Genomic DNA, 22,371 nt, shown 5'->3' on the forward strand with positions numbered 1-22,371 from the left:
AGGATGGGCACATTAATATAGGGGGCACATCAGTCTACAGGGAGGAGCTCAGGGGCATCAATATGTGGAGGTCTAGAGAGAGGATGGGCACATTAATATAGGAAGCACATCAGTCTACAGGGAGGAGCTCAGGGGCATCAATATGTGGAGGTCTAGAGAGAGGATGGGCACATTAATATAGGGTAATGACGTACAGGATTTTGCATCCACCATTTCATTTTCTGAAGTTCTGCCTGTGCATAATGTTCAGAATGATAGGCAGAGGCGCATAAAGGAGTTCAACATATGGCTTGGTAAATGGTGTCAAGAGCAAGGATTTGGCTTTGTTTCTCATGATAGCTCTACTTGGAATAGAAAGGAACTGTACAAAAAAGATGGTTTGCATCTTTCTCTCAAAGGAACAAATGTACTTAGTGAACAACTCCAAGAATTTGCGAAAGAGTATTTAAACTAGGAAGGGGGGGCAAAAGAGTGAAAATAAAAGAGTCCAATTGCCCCCCGAAACAATGCCAGATCAGGCCAGAAGCACTGAGGTTAAGAAATGATAAGCTCAGAGTCCTGTCTACAAATGCTCGCAGTTTAGGTAAAAAAATCAATGAACTTGGGTCAATAATGGCATCTGAGAATGTAGATTTAGTGGCTGTTACGGAGACATGGTTTAATGAAAGAAATGACTGGGACATAACCATACCAGGGTACTCTTTATACAGAAGAGACAGAGAAGGCAAGAAAGGAGGAGGAGTGGCCCTGTATGTGAAAGATAGCATTAAATCTAACCTAATACAAGTTGGTGAGGCCAACATAGAGTCAGTTTGGGTTACGTTGCAGTTTGCTAACCATGCAGTAACTCGTGTAGGTGTGATATATAGACCACCTGGTCAAGTTAAAGAACTAGATGATCTACTAGTTGAAGAAATAGCTAAAATGACAATGAAAGGAGAAGTTATCATTATGGGAGATTTCAATCTTCCAGATATAAACTGGAAAACCAAAATAGCAAGTTCTACCAGGAGTACAGATATTCTAAATTCCCTACTGGGGTTATCTCTACAACAAGTGGTTGAGGAGCCAACCCGGAGGGAGGCCATTTTGGATTTGGTATTCACAAACGGGGATTCGGTATATGATGTCATTGTAGGCGAAACCTTGGGATCTAGTGATCACCAGTCAGTGTGGTTTAATATAAGAACTGTGAAAGAGTCCCACCACACAAAAACAAAAGTTTTAGATTTTAGAAAAACAGACTTTTCAAAAATGAAATTAGTCATAAATGAGTCCTTATCAGACTGGAACGGATTACATGGAGTCCAGGAGAAATGGGACTACTTAAAAGGTGCATTATTGAAGGCAACAGAAAATTGCATTAGACTTGTCAGTAAAAGCAAAAAAAGGAGGAGACCAATGTGGTACTCAGCAGAAGTGGCCCAAATCATTAAAAATAAAAAGCTAGCATTTTGTAATTATAAAAAAAACCAGAGCAATGAAGATAAGGAAATCTACAAGATTAGGCAGAGAGAGGCCAAGCAAGTTATAAGAACTTCTAAAGCGCAGGCAGAAGAAAAACTAGCTCAGTCTATTAAAAAAGGGGATAAGACATTCTTCAGATATATAAATGAAAAAAGGAAATTAAAACAAGGAATAACTAAATTAAAAACAAAGGACGGAAGGTATGTAGAAGAGAATAAAGGGCTAGCCGACTGCCTTAATGAATACTTCTGTTCAGTTTTTACAAAAGAAAAAGGAGAAGGACCTCCACTAGAAAGAATGACTATTAAATCGTTTGATGCATGTATCTTTACAGAGGAAGATGTTCTAAGTTTGCTGTCTAAGGTGAAGACAGATAAGTCACAGGGGCCTGATGAGATACACCCAAAATTATTAAAAGAGCTTAGTGGTGAGCTGGCAAAACCGTTAACAGATTTATTTAACCAATCATTAGTAACAGGAGTCGTCCCGGAAGATTGGAAATTGGCAAATGTCGTGCCCATTCACAAGAAAGGTAGTAGGGAGGAATCGAGCAACTATAGACCAGTGAGTCTGACATCAATAGTAGGCAAATTAATGGAAACCCTATTAAAGGATAGGATTGTGGAACATCTAAAATCCCATGGATTGCAAGATGAAAAACAACATGGGTTTACTTCAGGGAGATCATGTCAAACAAATCTTAAAGATTTTTTTGACTGGGTGAATAAAATAATAGACGGTGGAGGTGCAGTAGACATCGCATATCTAGATTTTAGTAAGGCTTTTGACACTGTCCCACATAGAAGACTTATCAATAAACTGCAGTCATTGAGCATGGACTCCCATATTGTTGAGTGGATTAGGCAGTGGCTGAGTGACAGACAACAGAGGGTTGTAGTCAATGGAGAACATTCAAAACAAGGTCATGTTACCAGTGGGGTTCCACAGGGATCTGTACTGGGACCGATTTTGTTTAATATCTTCATAAGTGATATTGCAAAAGGCCTCGCTGGTAAGGTTTGTCTTTTTGCTGATGACACAAAGATATGTAACAGGGTTGATGTTCCTGGAGGGAAACGCCAAATGGAAAAGGATTTAGGAAAACTAGAAGAATGGTCAGAACTCTGGAAACTGAAATTTAATGTGGATAAGTGCAAGATAATGCACCTGGGGCGTAAAAACCCAAGGGCAGAATATAGAATATTTGACACAGTCCTGACCTCAGTATCTGAGGAAAGGGATTTAGGAGTAATTATTTCAGAAGACTTAAAGGTGGGAAGACAATGTAATAGAGCAGCACGAAATGCCAGCAGAATGCTTGGATGTATAGGGAGAGGTATAAGCAGTAGAAAGAGTGAAGTGCTTATGCCGCTGTACAGAACACTGGTGAGACCTCACTTGGAGTATTGTGCGCAGTACTGGAGGCCATATCTCCAGAAGGATATAGATACTCTAGAGAGAGTTCAGAGAAGAGCTACTAAACTAGTACATGGATTGCAGGATAAAACTTACCAGGAAAGGTTAAAGGACCTTAATATGTATAGCTTGGAAGAAAGAAGAGACAGAGGGGATATGATAGAAACTTTTAAATACATAAAGGGAATCAACTCGGTAAAGGAAGAGAGCATATTTAAAAGAAGAAAAACTACCACAAGAGGACACAGTTTTAAATTAGAGGGGCAAAGGTTTAAAAGTAATATAAGGAAGTATTACTTTACTGAGAGAGTAGTGGATGCATGGAATAGCCTTCCTGCAGAAGTGGTAGCTGCAAATACAGTGAAGGGGTTTAAGCATGCATGGGATAGGCATAAGGCCATCCTTCATATAAGATAGGGCCGGGGGCTATCCATAGTATTCAGTATATTGGGCAGACTAGATGGGCCAAATGGTTCTTATCTGCCGACACATTCTATGTTTCTATGTTTCTATGTTTCTACATTAATATAGGGGGCACATCAGTCTACAGGGAGGAGCTCGGGGGCATCAATATGTGGAGGTCTAGAGAGAGGATGGGCACATTAATATAGGAAGCACATCAGTCTACAGGGAGGAGCTCAGGGGCATCAATATGTGGAGGTCTAGAGAGAGGACGGGCACATTAATATAGGGGGCACATCAGTCTACAGGGAGGAGCTCGGGGGCATCAATATGTGGAGGTCTAGAGAGAGGATGGGCACATTAATATAGGAAGCACATCAGTCTACAGGGAGGAGCTCAGGGGCATCAATATGTGGAGGTCTAGAGAGAGGATGGGCACATTAATATAGGGGGCACATCAGTCTACAGGGAGGAGCTCGGGGGCATCAATATGTGGAGGTCTAGAGAGAGGATGGGCACATTATTATAGGGGGCACATCAGTCTACAGGGAGGAGCACGGGGGCATCAATATGTGGAGGTCTAGAGAGAGGATGGGCACATTAATATAGGGAGCACATCAGTCTACAGGGAGGAGCTCGGGGGCATCAATATGTGGAGGTCTAGAGAGAGGATGGGCACATTAATATAGGGGGCACATCAGTCTACAGGGAGGAGCTCGGGGGCATCAATATGTGGAGGTCTAGAGAGAGGATGGGCACATTAATATAGGGGGCACATCAGTCTACAGGGAGGAGCTCAGGGGCATCAATATGTGGAGGTCTAGAGAGAGGACGGGCACATTAATATAGGGGGCACATCAGTCTACAGGGAGGAGCACGGGGGCATCAATATGTGGAGGTCTAGAGAGAGGATGGGCACATTAATATAGGGGGCACATCAGTCTACAGGGAGGAGCTCAGGGGCATCAATATGTGGAGGTCTAGAGAGAGGATGGGCACATTAATATAGGGAACACATCAGTCTACAGGGAGGAGCACGGGGGCATCAATACGTGGAGGTCTAGAGAGAGGACGGGCACATTAATATAGGGGGCACATCAGTCTACAGGGAGGAGCTCAGGGGCATCAATATGTGGAGGTCTAGAGAGAGGATGGGCACATTAATATAGGGGGCACATCAGTCTACAGGGAGGAGCTCGGGGGCATCAATATGTGGAGGTCTAGAGAGAGGATGGGCACATTAATATAGGGAACACATCAGTCTACAGGGAGGAGCACGGGGGCATCAATATGTGGAGGTCTAGAGAGAGGATGGGCACATTAATATAGGGGGCACATCAGTCTACATGGAGGAGCTCAGGGGCATCAATATGTGGAGGTCTAGAGAGAGGACGGGCACATTAATATAGGGGGCACATCAGTCTACAGGGAGGAGCACGGCGGCATCAATATGTGGAGGTCTAGAGAGAGGATGGGCACATTAATATAGGGGGCACATCAGTCTACAGGGAGGAGCACGGGGGCATCAATATGTGGAGGTCTAGAGAGAGGACGGCACATTAATATAGGAGGCACATCAGTCTACAGGGAGGAGCTCAGGGGCATCAATATGTGGAGGTCTAGAGAGAGGATGGGCACATTAATATAGGGAGCACATCAGTCTACAGGGAGGAGCACGGCGGCATCAATATGTGGAGGTCTAGAGAGAGGATGGGCACATTAATATAGGGGGCACATCAGTCTACAGGGAGGAGCTCAGGGGCATCAATATGTGGAGGTCTAGAGAGAGGATGGGCACATTAATATAGGGAGCACATCAGTCTACAGGGAGGAGCACGGCGGCATCAATATGTGGAGGTCTAGAGAGAGGATGGGCACATTAATATAGGGAGCACATCAGTCTACAGGGAGGAGCACGGCGGCATCAATATGTGGAGGTCTAGAGAGAGGACGGGCACATTAATATAGGGGGCACATCAGTCTACAGGGAGGAGCTCAGGGGCATCAATATGTGGAGGTCTAGAGAGAGGACGGGCACATTAATATAGGGGGCACATCAGTCTACAGGGAGGAGCACGGGGGCATCAATATGTGGAGGTCTAGAGAGAGGACGGGCACATTAATATAGGGGGCACATCAGTCTACAGGGAGGAGCACGGGGGCATCAATATGTGGAGGTCTAGACAGAGGATGGGCACATTAATATAGGGAGCACATCAGTCTACAGGGAGGAGCACAGGGGCATCAATATGTGGAGGTCTAGAGAGAGGATGGGCACATTAATATAGGGCGTCGGGACACAAAACCTATTAAAAAGTGGGCCAAAATAAACACCAAAAAGTTAAACTACAGGTCCTGGAAAGATATTGCCACCTATGTTTTATTAAAGGGAACCTGTCACCGGGATTTTGTGTATAGAGCTGAGGACATGGGTTGCTAGATGGCCGCTAGCACATCCACAATACCCAGTCCCCATAGCTCTGTGTGCTTTTATTGTGTAAAAAAAAACGATTAGATACATATGCAAATTAACCTGAGATGAGTCCTGTCCCTGAGAAGAGTCCTGTCCCTGAGAAGAGTCCTGTCCCTGAGAAGAGTCCTGTCCCTGAGAAGAGTCCTGTCCCTGAGATGAGTCCTGTCCCTGAGAAGAGTTCTGTCCCTGAGATGAGTCCTGTCCATGAGAAGAGTCCTGTCCCTGAGAAGAGTCCTGTCCCTGAGAAGAGTCCTGTCCCTGAGAAGAGTGCTGTCCCTGAAAAGTGTCCTGTCCATGAGAAGTGTCCTGTCCATGATAAGAGTCCTGTCCATGAGATGAGACCTGTACGTGAGATGAGTCCTGTCCGTGAGATGAGTCCTGTCCCTGAGAAGAGTCCTGTCCCTGAGATGAGTCCTGTACGTGAGATGAGTCCTGTCCATGAGATGAGTCCTGTCCCTGAGAAGAGTCCTGTCCCTGAGATGAGTCCTGTCCATGAGATGAGTCCTGTCCCTGAGAAGAGTCCTGTCCCTGAGAAGAGTCCTGTCCCTGAGAAGAGTCCTGTCCCTGAGATGAGTCCTGTCCATGAGATGAGTCCTGTCCCTGAGAAGAGTCCTGTCCCTGACATGAGTCCTGTCCCTGAGAAGAGTCCTGTCCCTGAGAAGAGTCCTGTCCCTGAGATGAGTCCTGTCCATGAGATGAGTCCTGTCCCTGAGAAGAGTCCTGTCCCTGAGAAGAGTCCTGTCCCTGACATGAGTCCTGTCCCTGAGAAGAGTCCTGTCCCTGAGAAGAGTCCTGTCCCTGAGAAGAGTCCTGTCCCTGAGATGAGTCCTGTACGTGAGATGATTCCTGTCCATGAGATGAGTCCTGTCCCTGAGATGAGTCCTGTCCATGAGAAGAGTCCTGTCCCTGAGATGAGTCCTGTCCATGAGAAAAGTCCTGTCCCTGAGATGAGTCCTGTACCTGAGATTAGTCCTGTCCCTGAGATGAGTCCTGTCCCTGAGATGAGTCCTGTCCATGAGAAGAGTCCTGTCCCCGAGATGAGTCCTGTACGTGAGATGAGTCCTGTCCCTGAGAAGAGTCCTGTCCCTGAGATGAGTCCTGTCCATGAGATGAGTCCTGTCCCTGAGAAGAGTCCTGTCCCTGAGAAGAGTCCTGTCCCTGACATGAGTCCTGTCCCTGAGAAGAGTCCTGTCCCTGAGAAGAGTCCTGTCCCTGAGAAGAGTCCTGTCCCTGAGATGAGTCCTGTACGTGAGATGATTCCTGTCCATGAGATGAGTCCTGTCCCTGAGATGAGTCCTGTCCATGAGAAGAGTCCTGTCCCTGAGATGAGTCCTGTCCATGAGAAAAGTCCTGTCCCTGAGATGAGTCCTGTACCTGAGATTAGTCCTGTCCCTGAGATGAGTCCTGTCCCTGAGATGAGTCCTGTCCATGAGAAGAGTCCTGTCCCCGAGATGAGTCCTGTACGTGAGATGAGTCCTGTCCATGAGATGAGTCCTGTACGTGAGATGAGTCCTGTCCATGAGATTAGTCCTGTACGTGAGATGAGTCCTATCCCTGAGATGAGTCCTGTATGTGAGATGAGTCCTGTCCCTGACATGAGTCCTGTCCCTGAGAAGAGTCCTGTCCCTGAGATGAGTCCTGTACGTGAGATGATTCCTGTCCATGAGATGAGTCCTGTCCCTGAGATGAGTCCTGTCCATGAGAAGAGTCCTGTCCCTGAGATGAGTCCTGTCCATGAGAAAAGTCCTGTCCCTGAGATGAGTCCTGTCCCTGAGATGAGTCCTGTCCCTGAGATGAGTCCTGTCCCTGAGATGAGTCCTGTCCATGAGAAGAGTCCTGTCCCCGAGATGAGTCCTGTACGTGAGATGAGTCCTGTCCATGAGATGAGTCCTGTACGTGAGATGAGTCCTGTACGTGAGATGAGTCCTGTCCATGAGATTAGTCCTGTACGTGAGATGAGTCCTATCCCTGAGATGAGTCCTGTATGTGAGATGAGTCCTGTCCCTGAGATGAGTCCTGTCCATGAAAAGAGTCCTGTCCCTGAGATGAGTCCTGTCCCTGAGATAAGTCCTGAAAGTGAGATGAGTCCTGTCCATGAGATGAGTCCCACCCCCCCATCTCCTCAGTAAATATCCCCCACCCTTGATCTCCTCAGTAAATACTCCCTACCCCCCGATCTCCTCAGTAAATACCTCCCAACCCCCGATCTCCTCAGTAAATACCACCAACCCCCCGATCTCTTCAGTATATACCCCCCACCCCCCAGTAAATACCTCCACCCCGATCTCCTCAGTAAATATCACCCAACCCCCAATTTCCTTAGTAAATACCACCCCTCGATCTCGTTAGTAAATAGCCACCACCCCTGATCTACTCAGTAAATACCCCCACCCCGATCTCCTCCGTAAATACCCCCCCACCCCCCGATCTCCTTAGTAAATACCCCCCACCCCCTGATCTCCTCAGTAAATATTCCCTACTCCCGATCTCCTCAGTAAATACCACCCCCCCCCCCATCTCCTCAGCAAATACCTCCCAACCCTCGATCTCCTCAGTAAATACCACCCACCCCCCCATCTCCTCAGCAAATACCTCCCAACCCTCGATCTCCTCAGTAAATACCACCAACCCCCCGATCTCTTCAGAATATACCCCCACCCCCAGTAAATACCTCCACCCCGATCTCCTCAGTAAATATCACCCAACCCCCGATCTCCTTAGTAAATACCACCCCCCGATCTCCTTAGTAAATAGCCACCACCCCTGATCTCCTCAGTAAATACCCCCGATCTCCTCAGTAAATACCCCCACCCCGATCTCCTTAGTAAATACCCCCACCCCTGATCTCCTCAGTAAATATCCCCCACCCCCTGATCTCCTCAGTAAATACCCCCCACCCCCGATCTCCTCAGTAAATACCCCCCACCCTGATCTCCTCAGTAAATACTCCCCACCCCCGATCTCCTCAGTAAATACCCCCCACCCCCCCATCTCCTCAGTAAATACCCCCCACCCCTCTATCTCCTCAGTAAATACCCCCCACCCCCCCATCTCCTCAGTAAATACCTCCACCTCAATCTCCTCAGTAAATATCACCCAACCCCTGATCTCCTTAGTAAATACCACTCCCAGATCTCGTTAGTAAATAGCCACTACCCCTGATCTCCTCAGTAAATACCCCCACCCCTGATCTCCTCAGTAAATACCCCCCACCCCCCGATCTCCTCAGTATATACCCCCCACCCCCTGATCTCCTCAGTAAATCCCCCCCACCCCCGATCTCCTCAGCAAATACCCCCCGATCTCCTCAGTAAATACTCCCCACCCCGATCTCCTCAGTAAATACCCCCCGATCTCCTCTCCTCAGTAAATACTCCCCACCCCCGATCTTCTCATTAAATACCCCCCAGATGTCTTTAGTAAATACTTCCCAACCCCAATCTCGTCAGTAAATGCCCCCCACCCCTGATCGCCCCAGTAAATACTCCCTACCCCCCGTTCTCCTCAGTAAATACCTCCCTGATCTCCTCAGTAAATACCACCCCCCCCCCCATCTCCTCAGTAAATACCTCCCCACCCCGATCTCCTCAGTAAATACCACCCACCCCCGATCTCCTCAGTAAATACCCCCCACCCCCCGATCTCCTCTGTAAATACCCCCCTCCCCCATCTCCTCAGTAAATACCCCCCACCCCCCCATCTCCTCAGTAAATACCTCCACCCCGATCTCCTCAGTAAATACCACCCCCCGATCTTGTTAGTAAATAGCCAACACCCCTGATCTCCTCAGTAAATACCCCCAATCTCCTCAGTAAATACCCCCACCCCTGATCTCCTCAGTAAATACCTCCCAACCCCCGATCTCCTCAGTAAATACCACCCACCCCCGATCTCCTCAGTAAATACCCCCCACCCGATCTAAGTAAATACCACCCAACCCCCGATCTCCTCAGTAAATACCACCCCCAATCTTGTTAGTAAATAGCCACCACCCCTGATCTCCTCAGTAAATACCCCCGATCTCCTCAGTAAATACCCCCCACCCCCGATCTCCTCAGTAAATACCCCCCACCCCTGATCTCCTCAGTAAATACCCCCCAACCCGATCTCCTCAGTAAATACCCCCCACCCCCCGTTATCCTCAGTAAATACCCCCACCCCCTGTTCTCCTCAGTAAATACCCCCTACCACCGATCTCCTCAGTAAATACCCCCACCCCCGATCTCCTCAGTAAATACCCCCAATCTCCTCAGTAAATACCCCCACCCCCGATCTCCTCAGTAAATACCCCCAATCTCCTCAGTAAATACCACCCAACCCCCGATCTCCTCAGTAAATACCACCCCCAATCTTGTTAGTAAATAGCCACCACCCCTGATCTCCTCAGTAAATACCCCCGATCTCCTCAGTAAATACCCCCGATCTCCTCAGTAAATACCCCCCACCCCCCGGTCTCCTCAGTAAATACCCCCCACCCCTGATCTCCTCAGTAAATACCCCCGATCTCCTCAGTAAATACCCCCCAACCCGATCTCCTCAGTAAATACCCCCCACCCCCCGTTCTCCTCAGTAAATACCCCCACCCCCTGTTCTCCTCAGTAAATACCCCCTACCACCGATCTCCTCAGTAAATACCCCCACCCCCGATCTCCTCAGTAAATACCCCCAATCTCCTCAGTAAATACCCCCAGCCCCCGATCTCCTCAGTAAATACCCCCACCCCCGATCTCCTCAGTAAATACCCCCAATCTCCTCAGTAAATACCCCCAGCCCCCGATCTCCTCAGTAAATACCCACGCCCCCTGTTCTCCTCAGTAAATATCCCCACACCTATCTCCTCAGTAAATACCCCCCACCCCCACGATCTCCTCAGTAAATACCCCACGCCCCCTGTTCTCCTCAGTAAATACCCCCCACACCGATCTTAGTAAATACTCTACGCCCCCTGATCTCCTCAGTAAATACCCCCAGCCCCCGATCTCCTGAATAGATGTCCCCCACCCCCGATCTCCTCAGTAAATACCCCCAATCTCCTCAGTAAATACCCCCCAGCCCCCGATCTTCTCAGTAAATACCCCCACCCCCGATCTCCTCAGAAAATACCCCCCACCCGATCTCCTCAGTAAATACCCCACGCCCCCTGTTCTCCGCAGTAAATACCCCCCACCCCCTGTTCTCCTCAGTATATACCCCCAACACCAGATTTCCTCAGTAAATACCCCCAGCCCCCGATCTCCTGAAGAGATGTCCCCCACCCCCGATCTCCTTAGTAAATACCTCCCACCCCCTGATCTCCTCAGTAAATACCCCTGTTCTTCTCAGTACATACCCCTCACCCCCAATCTCCTCAGTAAATACCCCCCACCCCCACGATCTCCTCATTAAATACCCCTGATCTCCTCAGTAAATACCCCCACCCCAATCTCCTTAGTAAATAACCCCCACCCCCGATCTCCTCAGTAAATACCCCCCACCTCTGATCTCCTCAGTAAATACCCCCGATCTCCTCAGTAAATACCCCCCAACCCGATCTCCTCAGTAAATACCCCCCACCCCCCGTTCTCCTCAGTAAATACCCCCACCCCCTGTTCTCCTCAGTAAATACCCCCACCCCCGATCTCCTCAGTAAATACCCCCAATCTCCTCAGTAAATACCCCCAGCCCCCGATCTCCTCAGTAAATACCCACGCCCCCTGTTCTCCTCAGTAAATATCTCCACACCTATCTCCTCAGTAAATACCCCCCACCCCCACGATCTCCTCAGTAAATACCCCACGCCCCCTGTTCTCCTCAGTAAATACCCCCCACACCGATCTTAGTAAATACTCTACGCCCCCTGATCTCCTCAGTAAATACCCCCAGCCCCCGATCTCCTGAATAGATGTCCCCCACCCCCGATCTCCTCAGTAAATACCCCCAATCTCCTCAGTAAATACCCCCCAGCCCCCGATCTTCTCAGTAAATACCCCCACCCCCACCCCCGATCTCCTCAGAAAATACCCCCCACCCGATCTCCTCAGTAAATACCCCACGCCCCCTGTTCTCCGCAGTAAATACCCCCCACCCCCTGTTCTCCTCAGTATATACCCCCAACACCAGATTTCCTCAGTAAATACCCCCAGCCCCCGATCTCCTGAAGAGATGTCCCCCACCCCCGATCTCCTTAGTAAATACCTCCCACCCCCTGATCTCCTCAGTAAATACCCCTGTTCTTCTCAGTACATACCCCTCACCCCCAATCTCCTTAGTAAATACCCCTGATCTCCTCAGTAAATACCCCCCACCCCAATCTCCTTAGTAAATAACCCCCACCCCCGATCTCCTCAGTAAATACCAGTCCTGTCCCCGAGATGAGTCCTGTACGTGAGATGAGTCCTGTCCATGAGATGAGTCCTGTACGTGAGATGAGTCCTGTCCATGAGATTAGTCCTGTACGTGAGATGAGTCCTATCCCTGAGATGAGTCCTGTATGTGAGATGAGTCCTGTCCCTGACATGAGTCCTGTCCCTGAGAAGAGTCCTGTCCCTGAGAAGAGTCCTGTCCCTGAGAAGAGTCCTGTCCCTGAGATGAGTCCTGTACGTGAGATGATTCCTGTCCCTGAGATGAGTCCTGTCCCTGAGATGAGTCCTGTCCATGAGAAGAGTCCTGTCCCTGAGATGAGTCCTGTCCATGAGAAAAGTCCTGTCCCTGAGATGAGTCCTGTCCCTGAGATGAGTCCTGTCCCTGAGATGAGTCCTGTCCCTGAGATGAGTCCTGTCCATGAGAAGAGTCCTGTCCCCGAGATGAGTCCTGTACGTGAGATGAGTCCTGTCCATGAGATGAGTCCTGTACGTGAGATGAGTCCTGTCCATGAGATTAGTCCTGTACGTGAGATGAGTCCTATCCCTGAGATGAGTCCTGTATGTGAGATGAGTCCTGTCCCTGAGATGAGTCCTGTCCATGAGAAGAGTCCTGTCCCTGAGATGAGTCCTGTCCCTGAGATAAGTCCTGAAAGTGAGATGAGTCCTGTCCATGAGATGAGTCCTGTCCCTGAGAAGAGTCCTGTCCCTGAGATGAGTCCTGTACGTCAGATGAGTCCTGTCCATGAGATGAGTCCTGTCCTTGAGATGAGTCCTGTCCCTGAGATGAGTCCTGTCCCTGAGAAGAGTCCTGTCCCTGAGAAGAGTCCTGTCCCTGAGATGAGTCCTGTCCCTGAGAAGAGTCCTGTCCCTGAGAAGAGTCCTGTCCCTGAGATGAGTCCTGTCCATGAGATGAGTCCTGTCCCTGAGAAGAGTCCTGTCCCTGAGAAGAGTCCTGTCCCTGACATGAGTCCTGTCCCTGAGAAGAGTCCTGTCCCTGAGAAGAGTCCTGTCCCTGAGATGAGTCCTGTACGTGAGATGAGTCCTGTCCATGAGATGAGTCCTGTCCCTGAGATGAGTCCTGTCCATGAGAAGAGTCCTGTCCCTGAGATGAGTCCTGTCCATGAGAAAAGTCCTGTCCCTGAGATGAGTCCTGTCCCTGAGATGAGTCCTGTCCCTGAGATGAGTCCTGTCCCTGAGATGAGTCCTGTCCATGAGAAGAGTCCTGTCCCCGAGATGAGTCCTGTACGTGAGATGAGTCCTGTCCATGAGATGAGTCCTGTACGTGAGATGAGTCCTGTCCATGAGATTAGTCCTGTACGTGAGATGAGTCCTATCCCTGAGATGAGTCCTGTATGTGAGATGAGTCCTGTCCCTGAGATGAGTCCTGTCCATGAGAAGAGTCCTGTCCCTGAGATGAGTCCTGTCCCTGAGATAAGTCCTGAAAGTGAGATGAGTCCTGTCCATGAGATGAGTCCCACCCCCCCATCTCCTCAGTAAATATCCCCCACCCTTGATCTCCTCAGTAAATACTCCCTACCCCCCGATCTCCTCAGTAAATACCTCCCAACCCCCGATCTCCTCAGTAAATACCACCAACCCCCCGATCTCTTCAGTATATACCCCCCACCCCCCAGTAAATACCTCCACCCCGATCTCCTCAGTAAATATCACCCAACCCCCAATCTCCTTAGTAAATACCACCCCTCGATCTCATTAGTAAATAGCCACCACCCCTGATCTACTCAGTAAATACCCCCACCCCGATCTCCTCCGTAAATACCCCCCCACCCCCCGATCTCCTTAGTAAATACCCCCCACCCCCTGATCTCCTCAGTAAATATTCCCTACTCCCGATCTCCTCAGTAAATACCACCCACCCCCCCATCTCCTCAGCAAATACCTCCCAACCCTCGATCTCCTCAGTAAATACCACCCCCCCCCCCATCTCCTCAGCAAATACCTCCCAACCCTCGATCTCCTCAGTAAATACCACCAACCCCCCGATCTCTTCAGAATATACCCCCACCCCCAGTAAATACCTCCACCCCGATCTCCTCAGTAAATATCACCCAACCCCCGATCTCCTTAGTAAATACCACCCCCCGATCTCCTTAGTAAATAGCCACCACCCCTGATCTCCTCAGTAAATACCCCCGATCTCCTCAGTAAATACCCCCACCCCGATCTCCTTAGTAAATACCCCCACCCCTGATCTCCTCAGTAAATATCCCCCACCCCCTGATCTCCTCAGTAAATACCCCCCACCCCCGATCTCCTCAGTAAATACCCCCCACCCTGATCTCCTCAGTAAATACTCCCCACCCCCGATCTCCTCAGTAAATACCCCCCACCCCCCCATCTCCTCAGTAAATACCCCCCACCCCTCCATCTCCTCAGTAAATACCCCCCCCCCCCCATCTCCTCAGTAAATACCTCCACCTCAATCTCCTCAGTAAATATCACCCAACCCCTGATCTCCTTAGTAAATACCACTCCCCGATCTCGTTAGTAAATAGCCACTACCCCTGATCTCCTCAGTAAATACCCCCACCCCTGATCTCCTCAGTAAATACCCCCCACCCCCCGATCTCCTCAGTATATACCCCCCACCCCCTGATCTCCTCAGTAAATTCCCCCCACCCCCGATCTCCTCAGCAAATACCCCCCGATCTCCTCAGTAAATACTCCCCACCCCGATCTCCTCAGTAAATACCCCCCGATCTCCTCTCCTCAGTAAATACTCCCCACCCCCGATCTCCTCATTAAATACCCCCCAGATGTCTTTAGTAAATACTTCCCAACCCCAATCTCGTCAGTAAATGCCCCCCACCCCTGATCGCCCCAGTAAATACTCCCTACCCCCCGTTCTCCTCAGTAAATACCTCCCTGATCTCCTCAGTAAATACCACCCACCCCCCCATCTCCTCAGTAAATACCTCCCCACCCCGATCTCCTCAGTAAATACCCCCCACCCCCGATCTCCTCAGCAAATACCCCCCGATCTCCTCAGTAAATACTCCCCACCCCCGATCTCCTCATTAAATACCCCCCAGATGTCTTTAGTAAATACTTCCCAACCCCAATCTCGTCAGTAAATGCCCCCCACCCCTGATCGCCCCAGTAAATACTCCCTACCCCCCGTTCTCCTCAGTAAATACCTCCCTGATCTCCTCAGTAAATACCACCCACCCCCCCATCTCCTCAGTAAATACCTCCCCACCCCGATCTCCTCAGTAAATACCACCCACCCCCGATCTCCTCAGTAAATACCCCCCACCCCCCGATCTCCTCTGTAAATACCCCCCACTCCCCCATCTCCTCAGTAAATACCCCCCACCCCCCCATCTCCTCAGTAAATACCTCCACCCCGATCTCCTCAGTAAATACCACCCCCCGATCTTGTTAGTAAATAGCCAACACCCCTGATCTCCTCAGTAAATACCCCCAATCTCCTCAGTAAATACCCCCACCCCTGATCTCCTCAGTAAATACCTCCCAACCCCCGATCTCCTCAGTAAATACCACCCACCCCCGATCTCCTCAGTAAATACCCCCCACCCGATCTCAGTAAATACCACCCAACCCCCGATCTCCTCAGTAAATACCACCCCCAATCTTGTTAGTAAATAGCCACCACCCCTGATCTCCTCAGTAAATACCCCCGATCTCCTCAGTAAATACCCCCCACCCCCGATCTCCTCAGTAAATACCCCCCACCCCTGATCTCCTCAGTAAATACCCCCCACCCCCGATCTCCTCAGTAAATACCCCCCAACCCGATCTCCTCAGTAAATACCCCCCACCCCCCGTTCTCCTCAGTAAATACCCCCACCCCCTGTTCTCCTCAGTAAATACCCCCTACCACCGATCTCCTCAGTAAATACCCCCACCCCCGATCTCCTCAGTAAATACCCCCAATCTCCTCAGTAAATACCCCCACCCCCGATCTCCTCAGTAAATACCCCCAATCTCCTCAGTAAATACCACCCAACCCCCGATCTCCTCAGTAAATACCACCCCCAATCTTGTTAGTAAATAGCCACCACCCCTGATCTCCTCAGTAAATACCCCCGATCTCCTCAGTAAATACCCCCCACCCCCCGGTCTCCTCAGTAAATACCCCCACCCCTGATCTCCTCAGTAAATACCCCCCGATCTCCTCAGTAAATACCCCCCAACCCGATCTCCTCAGTAAATACCCCCCACCCCCCGTTCTCCTCAGTAAATACCCCCACCCCCTGTTCTCCTCAGTAAATACCCCCTACCACCGATCTCCTCAGTAAATACCCCCACCCCCGATCTCCTCAGTAAATACCCCCAATCTCCTCAGTAAATACCCCCAGCCCCCGATCTCCTCAGTAAATACCCCCACCCCCGATCTCCTCAGTAAATACCCCCAATCTCCTCAGTAAATACCCCCAGCCCCCGATCTCCTCAGTAAATACCCACGCCCCCTGTTCTCCTCAGTAAATATCCCCACACCTATCTCCTCAGTAAATACCCCCCACCCCCACGATCTCCTCAGTAAATACCCCACGCCCCCTGTTCTCCTCAGTAAATACCCCCCACACCGATCTTAGTAAATACTCTACGCCCCCTGATCTCCTCAGTAAATACCCCCAGCCCCCGATCTCCTGAATAGATGTCCCCCACCCCCGATCTCCTCAGTAAATACCCCCAATCTCCTCAGTAAATACCCCCCAGCCCCCGATCTTCTCAGTAAATACCCCCACCCCCACCCCCGATCTCCTCAGAAAATACCCCCCACCCGATCTCCTCAGTAAATACCCCACGCCCCCTGTTCTCCGCAGTAAATACCCCCCACCCCCTGTTCTCCTCAGTATATACCCCCAACACCAGATTTCCTCAGTAAATACCCCCAGCCCCCGATCTCCTGAAGAGATGTCCCCCACCCCCGATCTCCTTAGTAAATACCTCCCACCCCCTGATCTCCTCAGTAAATACCCCTGTTCTTCTCAGTACATACCCCTCACCCCCAATCTCCTCAGTAAATACCCCCCACCCCCACGATCTCCTCAGAAAATACCCCTGATCTCCTCAGTAAATACCCCCACCCCAATCTCCTTAGTAAATAACCCCCACCCCCGATCTCCTCAGTAAATACCCCCCACCTCTGATCTCCTCAGTAAATACCCCCGATCTCCTCAGTAAATACCCCCCAACCCGATCTCCTCAGTAAATACCCCCCACCCCCCGTTCTCCTCAGTAAATACCCCCACCCCCTGTTCTCCTCAGTAAATACCCCCACCCCCGATCTCCTCAGTAAATACCCCCAATCTCCTCAGTAAATACCCCAGCCCCCGATCTCCTCAGTAAATACCCACGCCCCCTGTTCTCCTCAGTAAATATCTCCACACCTATCTCCTCAGTAAATACCCCCCACCCCCACGATCTTCTCAGTAAATACCCCACGCCCCCTGTTCTCCTCAGTAAATACCCCCCACACCGATCTTAGTAAATACTCTACGCCCCCTGATCTCCTCAGTAAATACCCCCCACCCCTGATCTCCTCAGTAAATACCCCTGTTCTTCTCAGTACATACCCCTCACCCCCAATCTCCTTAGTAAATACCCCTGATCTCCTCAGTAAATACCCCCCACCCCAATCTCCTTAGTAAATAACCCCCACCCCCGATCTCCTCAGTAAATACCCCCCACCCCAATCTCCTTAGTAAATAACCCCCACCCCGATCTCCTCAGTAAATACCCCCCACCTTCGATCTCCTCAGTAAATACCCCCATCTCCTCAGTAAATACCCCCAGCCCCCACCCCCGTTTTTATCAGTAAATGCACTACCCCATAGCTCCTCCCAATACCCCATCTCCTCTCTCATACCTCCTCCCCCATACCAGAGCTGCTCCCCATACCCCCAGCTCCTCCCCCATACCCCCAGCTCCTCCCCCATACCCCCATACCCCCAGCTCCTCCTGCACATTTTATAGGCACATCTACAGAATGGTTGTATACAAAACGGGTAGAAACATTTGTCTCCACCATAGGAACTACAATTCTCATCCCGTCTGTCAGTGACCTCTCACCTCTTCCTACCAGAGAGCGGCCCATACTGCCCATAACTAAAATGGCGCCTGCTGACCTCCTGTTTAGGCCTCGCCTTTTCCGATCACATGGTTTTGACGTCACACCGTCGCTGGACTGCTCCATAGAATCGTCTCCTGGATATTATGGGAGAGAATCCCGGAGACCGGAGGGACGGCAATGGTGAGCGGGGGCCCCTGAGCCACAGAGGCTGAGCTACACCCGGGGTCCCTGAGCCGCAGAGGCTGAGCTACACACGGGGCCCCTGAGCCGCAGAGGCTGAGCTAGACCCGGGGCCCCTGAGCCGCAGAGGCTGAGCTAGACCCGGGGCCCCTGAGCCGCAGAGGCTGAGCTAGACCCGGGGCCCCTGAGCCGCAGAGGCTGAGCTAGACCCCGGGGCCCCTGAGCCGCAGAGGCTGAGCTAGACCCGGGGCCCCTGAGCCGCAGAGGCTGAGCTAGACCCGGGGCCCCTGTGCCGCAGAGGCTGAGCTAGACCCGGGGCCCCTGAGCCGCAGAGCCTGAGCTAGACCCGGGGCCCCTGAGCCGCAGAGGCTGAGCTAGACCCGGGGCCCCTGTGCCGCAGAGGCTGAGCTAGACCCGGGGCCCCTGAGCCGCAGAGGCTGAGCTAGACCCGGGGCCCCTGAGCCGCAGAGGCTGAGCTAGACCCGGGGCCCCTGTGCCGCAGAGGCTGAGCTAGACCCGGGGCCCCTGTGCCGCAGAGGCTGAGCTAGACCCGGGGCCCCTGTGCCGCAGAGGCTGAGCTAGACCCGGGGCCCCTGTGCCGCAGAGGCTGAGCTAGACCCGGGGCCCCTGTGCCGCAGAGGCTGAGCTAGACCCGGGGCCCCTGTGCCGCAGAGGCTGAGCTAGACCCGGGGCCCCTGTGCCGCAGAGGCTGAGCTAGACCCGGGGCCCCTGTGCCGCAGAGGCTGAGCTAGACCCGGGGCCCCTGTGCCGCAGAGGCTGAGCTAGACCCGGGGCCCCTGTGCCGCAGAGGCTGAGCTAGACCCGGGGCCCCTGCTGTGCACTCCTCCTGGGGTTCACATACTTTCTGTCTTTTCCGCAGATCTCTGTCCGGTTTGATGACGTTGCAGTGTTTTTCACGGAGGATGAGTGGCGGTGTCTGGAGGAATGGCAGAAGGAGCTGTACAAGGACGTGATGAAGGAAAACTACCAGAGCCTGGTGTACGTGGGTGAGTGTCGGGCCCCATAGAGCCACAAAATAATGCTGTCCCTGCTCTGGCCATTTACCACTCTTTCTCAGTTTCCATCATTTGCTCACCTCTCGCTTCCTTCACTGCTGGCCGCGCTCGTCGCTCCCTTCCTTCGCTCCTGGGCCGCGCTCGTCGCTCCTGGGCCGCGCTCGTCGCTCCCTTCCTTCGCTCCTGGGCCGCGCTCGTCGCTCCCTTCCTTCGCTCCTGGGCCGCGCTCGTCGCTCCCTTCCTTCGCTCCTGGGCCGCGCTCGTCGCTCCCTTCCTTCGCTCCCGGGCCGCGCTCGTCGCTCCCTTCCTTCGCTCCCGGGCCGCGCTCGTCGCTCCCTTCCTTTGCTCCCGGGCCGCGCTCGTCGCTCCCTTCCTTCGCTCCTGGGCCGCGCTCGTCGCTCCCTTCCTTCGCTCCTGGGCCGCGCTCGTCGCTCCCTTCCTTCGCTCCCGGGCCGCGCTCGTCGCTCCCTTCCTTCGCTCCCGGGCCGCGCTCGTCGCTCCCTTCCTTCGCTCCCGGGCCGCGCTCGTCGCTCCCTTTCTTCGCTCCCGGGCCGCGCTCGTCGCTCCCTTCCTTCGCTCCCGGGCCGCGCTCGTCGCTCCCTTCCTTCGCTCCCGGGCCGCGCTCGTCGCTCCCTTCCTTCGCTCCCGGGCCGCGCTCGTCGCTCCCTTCCTTCGCTCCCGGGCCGCGCTCGTCGCTCCCTTCCTTCGCTCCCGGGCCGCGCTCGTCGCTCCCTTCCTTCGCTCCCGGGCCGCGCTCGTCGCTCCCTTCCTTCGCTCCCGGGCCGCGCTCGTCGCTCCCTTCCTTCGCTCCCGGGCCGCGCTCGTCGCTCCCTTCCTTCGCTCCCGGGCCGCGCTCGTCGCTCCCTTCCTTCGCTCCCGGGCCGCGCTCGCCGCTCCCGGGCCGCGCTCGCCGCTCCCGGGCCGCGCTCGCCGCTCCCGGGCCGCGCTCGCCGCTCCCTTCCGTCGCTCCCGGGCCGCGCTCGCCGCTCCCTTCCGTCGCTCCCGGGCCGCGCTCGCCGCTCCCGGGCCGCGCTCGTCGCTCCCTCTGTGCCTTCCTTGTAACGCCATGTTTCTACTTCCTCCAGATCAGCCGGAGATCCTGTCCAGGATTGAGAGGGGAGAGGATCCCTGTATCAGGGCACAGGAGACACATGCAGAAAACCCCGCCCACACAGGTGACAGGGGAGGGGCCACAATGTATGACTGATCTGTGATTGGTGGGAGGAGTCTCAGATGTGGGAGTTGTAGGTGGAATTTTTTGAAGACAGACTATGGGAGGGCCTGTAAATAGTGGGCGGAGTCTCCAATTACTGGCAATTATTTATTTCTTTGTCATTTTTTTCCCATCATCTGCAGACAGAAGCGACCGAGGAGAGGAGGAGCTGGACATGGAGCTGCAGATAGACTGCCCAGGTAGGGTCCGCAGCCCCTCCCCCCGCGTCGTGCAGGCCACCCGGGTCCGCAGCCTCTCCCCCCCGCGTCGTGCAGGCCACCCGGGTCCGCAGCCTCTCCCCCCCGCGTCGTGCAGGCCACCCGGGTCCGCAGCCTCTCCCCCCCGCGTCGTGCAGGCCACCCGGGTCCGCAGCCTCTCCCCCCCGCGTCGTGCAGGCCACCCGGGTCCGCAGCCTCTCCCCCCCCGCGTCGTGCAGGCCACCCGGGTCCGCAGCCTCTCCCCCCCCCGCGTCGTGCAGGCCACCCGGGTCCGCAGCCTCTCCCCCCCCGCGTCGTGCAGGCCACCCGGGTCCGCAGCCTCTCCCCCCCGCGTCGTGCAGGCCACCCGGGTCCGCAGCCCCTCCCCCCCGCGTCGTGCAGGCCACCCGGGTCCGCAGCCTCTCCCCCCCCGCGTCGTGCAGGCCACCCGGGTCCGCAGCCTCTCCCCCCCCCCGTCGTGCAGGCCACCCGGGTCCGCAGCCTCTCCCCCCCGCGTCGTGCAGGCCACCCGGGTCCGCAGCCTCTCCCCCCCGCGTCGTGCAGGCCACCCGGGTCCGCAGCCCCTCCCCCCCGCGTCGTGCAGGCCACCCGGGTCCGCAGCCCGTCCCCCCCGCGTCGTGCAGGCCACCCGGGTCCGCAGCCCCTCCCCCCGCGTCGTGCAGGCCACCCGGGTCCGCAGCCCACCACAGCCCCCCGCGTCGTGCAGCTCACCCCCCCCCCCCACCCCCCCCCCCGCGTCGTGCAGGCCACCCGGGTCCGCAGGTGAGGGTGGCCTGCCTCCTGTGTGAACACCTTCTCTTTGTCTTGCAGAGGAGCTCCTGGAAGATGTGGAGAACCAGCCTCAGTGGGACATGCTGGACATACTGATATTTCTGGACGAGCTCTTTGACCTGTAGATGGCGCCGCGCCTGTAGTGTTTTTTATTTTTTCTTCTTCTTCTTTCATTAAATGGTTTATTTTGTAGGTTGTGTCTGGTCTCTTCCTGCGGTCGGAGGAGGGGCTGTGCGTTCAGCACCCGCGGTGTCTGTAGTCTACACCCTTGGCTCAGTCCATTGTTCTGTCTGGGGGTCATGGTGAGGCTGGCAGGAGGTCCGACCTTCATTGGAGTCTGAGGAGGGGTAACTGGGCGCTGGTGTCTAAAAGGTGCGCAGAGTCTGCGGAAGATTACACCCTCTGGACCGCAACGGAAGGCAGCAGTGGGTTCCGCAACGTTACATCATGTAGATTTACAATCTCCAGCCCTTGGGTCAGGTCCACACAGGACGGCGATGCTGTGGGGTCGTGTAGTAAATGTACGGCCCTCGGGTCAGGTCCACACAGGACGGCGACGCTGCAGAGTCATGTAAATGTACGGCCCGTGGAGCAGGTCCACACAGGATGGCGATGCTGCGTAGTCGTGTAGTAAATGTATGGCCCTCGGGTCAGGTCCACACAGGACAGCCATGCTGTGGGGTCGTGTAGTAAATGTACGGCCCGTGGAGCAGGTCCACACAGGATGGCGATGCTGCATAGTCGTGTAGTAAATGTACGGCCCTCGGGTCAGGTCCACACAGGACGGCGATGCTGTGGGGTCGTGTAGTAAAT

The 22,371-nt window shown here is 53.4% G+C and overlaps 1 protein-coding gene across 1 annotated transcript; it reads left to right on the forward strand.

The window, feature by feature from the left end:
• Window positions 1–18,241: 18,241 nt before the first annotated feature.
• On the forward strand, window positions 18,242–21,750 carry LOC121002063 (zinc finger protein 777-like). The gene is made up of 5 exons (XM_040433366.1): window positions 18,242–18,340; window positions 19,221–19,347; window positions 20,442–20,531; window positions 20,713–20,769; window positions 21,598–21,750. Exons 1-5 carry the CDS (start codon window positions 18,338–18,340, stop codon window positions 21,681–21,683), a joined length of 363 nt encoding a protein of 120 aa, XP_040289300.1. The 5' UTR covers window positions 18,242–18,337; the 3' UTR covers window positions 21,684–21,750.
• The last annotated feature ends 621 nt before the right edge of the window (window positions 21,751–22,371 follow it).

Source organism: Bufo bufo, chromosome 5, assembly GCF_905171765.1.
Source record: "Bufo bufo chromosome 5, aBufBuf1.1, whole genome shotgun sequence".
NCBI lineage: Eukaryota > Metazoa > Chordata > Amphibia > Anura > Bufonidae > Bufo > Bufo bufo.

Coding starts and splice junctions, on each gene's coding strand:
- LOC121002063 (XM_040433366.1), top strand. Junction 19,348..20,441: donor CCAGAGCCTGGTGTACGTGG/GTGAGTGTCGGG, acceptor TACTTCCTCCAG/ATCAGCCGGAGATCCTGTCC. Junction 20,770..21,597: donor GCTGCAGATAGACTGCCCAG/GTAGGGTCCGCA, acceptor TTTGTCTTGCAG/AGGAGCTCCTGGAAGATGTG.